This window comes from Juglans regia, unplaced genomic scaffold (assembly GCF_001411555.2).
Source record: "Juglans regia cultivar Chandler unplaced genomic scaffold, Walnut 2.0 Scaffold_20877, whole genome shotgun sequence".
Lineage (NCBI taxonomy): Eukaryota > Viridiplantae > Streptophyta > Magnoliopsida > Fagales > Juglandaceae > Juglans > Juglans regia.
The window spans coordinates 1-3,110 of NW_023351843.1; the positions used below are offsets into that span (position 1 = coordinate 1).

A 3,110-nucleotide genomic window follows, 5' to 3' on the forward strand; every position below is an offset into this window, starting at 1 on the left:
ATATATATATATATATATATATATATATTATCCTTTTTGAGCTTTGTATTTGATTTGAGTTTCAAATTTTATATAAATGTCTTCTATCTAAAACATAATTGAAAAAAAAAAAACTATAAAAATAGTTGTGTATGTATCATTACTACTCTCTACAGATATAAACACCATGATCACGTTATGTTTTTAGGCTCCTTTCAACTTCTTGATCATGTGCAGGTAGTACTGGATAATGGCATGCTCCAAGTTACATTGTCCAATCCGCAGGGATTTGTAACTAGGATTCGATACAATGACATCGACAACTTGCTTGAAGTCCTTAACGAGGAATCTAATAGAGGGTATTACTACAACGTTAATATATAGGAGATCACTTACAAAATAATGACTCAGAAAAATTGTTTTTTCCTCTAATGTTGGATTATGAACTTTGAAGTACTATTAGCTGACACTTGGTCTAGAAACTTACCCTATTTTGGAAATGGAATGTTGAATGTTCAGGTACTGGGACCTTGTTTGGAGCTCACCAGGAAGTACTGGAACAACTGGTATCTTTGATCTGTATGTTCTAATTCATCCCTTTGTCTTGCTCTCTCTATCTCTTTCTTTTGGTCCCTTTAACTACAAAATTATAAAAAAATAATATTTACAATCGTAGAGTACGTAAATATCATATAATCTTTTTAAAAAAAAAAATAAATATAAAATTTACATAAAAAAAATTAATTTTTTAATAATAGATCATATTTTTTTTCAAAATAATTACACAATAATTACGTACTCTCCAACTATGCATAGAATACTCAAAACTATATCATTTATAAGCTATTTTTCTTTATTCATGGTGCATATATTTATATTATTTACTAGTTACAGCTACCACATACGCAGAATCGAAGGAACGAGGTTCGAGGTTATCGTTGAAAATGAGGAACAGGTTGAGATCTCTTTCACAAGGACGTGGGATTCATCCATGGAGGGCAAACTCGTCCCATTAAATATAGACAAAAGGTCCATGCATCTTTGTTTCAAATAAACAAATGTTGTAACCTGTCTGTTTCAAGTTTCAATCATATTCATTTTTTTTAAGCAAAAAAAAAACAACAACAACAAATATTATTTAATTATACTATTGAAGGTGAAACTGATATTTAAATATTTGTCGTGCCGACCAATTCATCAACTAGGTTTATAATGCTTCGTGGTTCATCGGGATTTTACTCTTATGCCATTTACGAGCACTTGGAGGAATGGCCTGCTTTCAACCTCGACGAAACCAGGATTGCTTTCAAACTCAGAAAAGACAAGTAGATCACAAACTCCTTTTCATCTCTCTAGTTGTTGCCATATTCATAATGCCTTATTAATAATTTACTCTAATAATTTTATATTTGGATTCGTTGGGATAGTTAGATAAGATGAGTTGAATAAAATTTTATTATAATATTATTTTTTATATTATTATTTTTTTAGATTTAAAAAAATTAAATTATTTATTATATTTTATATGATAATTTAAAAAAATTATAATGATAAGATGAGATAAATTGAGAGGATTCCAATATTCAAATGGAGCCTTAAAAAAAAGGATTTGCAATCTGATAGCTAACTAGCCTATTACTCCTATTTGGCAGTACCCATATATTTTACGAATATACTTATTAACTAAAAATAATAATTCTCAAGATTATCTTAAAAAAAAAATACATCCCCAATCCCTATAACTTATTTTTTATAAATAAAAATGACTATTATCTATTAAGGGAAAAGAATAACAAATTAAACTAGAGTAATGATATCGACCCAACATATTTTACAGCATATTTAATAATACATGTTTTAAAATGAACGTATTTTTATAAAGTGATATTATTTTTATAAAATATTTTACTAAACTATTATTTATTTTAAAATATGATTATTGTGTGATGTGTCGTGAAAAGTTAGGTATATTTATCATTCTTCGTTAAACTAATGTAAGGTTTTAAATTTGGTAGGTTCCATTATATGGCAATGGCCAACAACAGGCAAAGATTCATGCCCCTCCCAGATGACCGATTGCCAAAGAGAGGTCAGACCCTGGCCTACCCAGAGGCAGTCCTACTTGTTAACCCAGTGGAGCCCGAACTCAAGGGAGAGGTACTTTTTCTTTTCCCTATCTTTTTGGGTGTTACTGTTTGTTCACTCTCAACAAGCCTCTACATCATCATTTGTTTACACGACACCTTACACCATTCAGTAGAATGGAACGGAACACGACTATCACATCAAAAAGAAAGTGTAATTGGGTGTTTGGTTTGGTTGATAGGTGGATGACAAGTACCAATACTCGAGTAAGAACGAAAACATACGGGTTCATGGGTGGATCTCCACCAATACTGACCCGCCTATGGGATTCTGGCAAATTACACCCAGCAACGAGTTCCGATCTGGTGGCCCACTCAAGCAGAACCTGACCTCACATGTGGGCCCCACCACGCTCGCTGTAAGAGCTCTCTCTTTTTTTTTTTAACTTAAGGTAGTGATACTGTGATTGTATGATAGATTTGTGTGTTTGGATTTAGAGGTTGAGATAAAATTAATTTAGATAATTTATAAATAGTAATTAAATTTATGAGTTGAAATTTATAAATAATAATAAATAGTAGTGAGATGAGTAATCTAAATCGGTTCTTAGATCTCGTTTAGATAGTGAAAATTATTTTATTTTATCATTATAATTTTTTTAAATTTTTATATAAAATATAATAAATAATTTAATTTTTTTAAATTTTAAAATAATAATAATATTTTATTTCAATTTTTATTTTTATTTAAAAAAATCTCACATCATCTCACTATCCAAACTGTATCTTAATACTTCCTATAAAAAAAAATTATATTCTCGAATTGGTATTTAGATTCTAGAACACATTCATTAAAATATTTATATGATATAATTTAATTTATATGGAAATATGGGATGGTTGTATGGTATATAAAATTTTCTTAAGAAATATTGCTATTGTCATTTTAAATTTTGTCATTTCAATCACATATGTTTGGTAGCGTATGATGTCTTGTCTTACACCTAAGCGCATAAATGTCTGCATAGTTCGTCGAGTGCAAGCATT

At 29.4% G+C, this 3,110-nt stretch overlaps 1 protein-coding gene across 1 annotated transcript; it reads left to right on the top strand.

Annotated features, from left to right (window-relative positions):
- Positions 1–216: 216 nt before the first annotated feature.
- LOC109021169 lies at positions 217–2,482 on the top strand (the record flags this gene model as incomplete). Its single annotated transcript, XM_035686946.1, has 6 exons — positions 217–338; positions 499–558; positions 889–1,008; positions 1,185–1,304; positions 1,995–2,136; positions 2,306–2,482. Coding segments are annotated over 6 exons (741 nt in total), but the record flags the coding sequence as incomplete, so codon positions are not given.
- Positions 2,483–3,110: the final 628 nt, after the last annotated feature.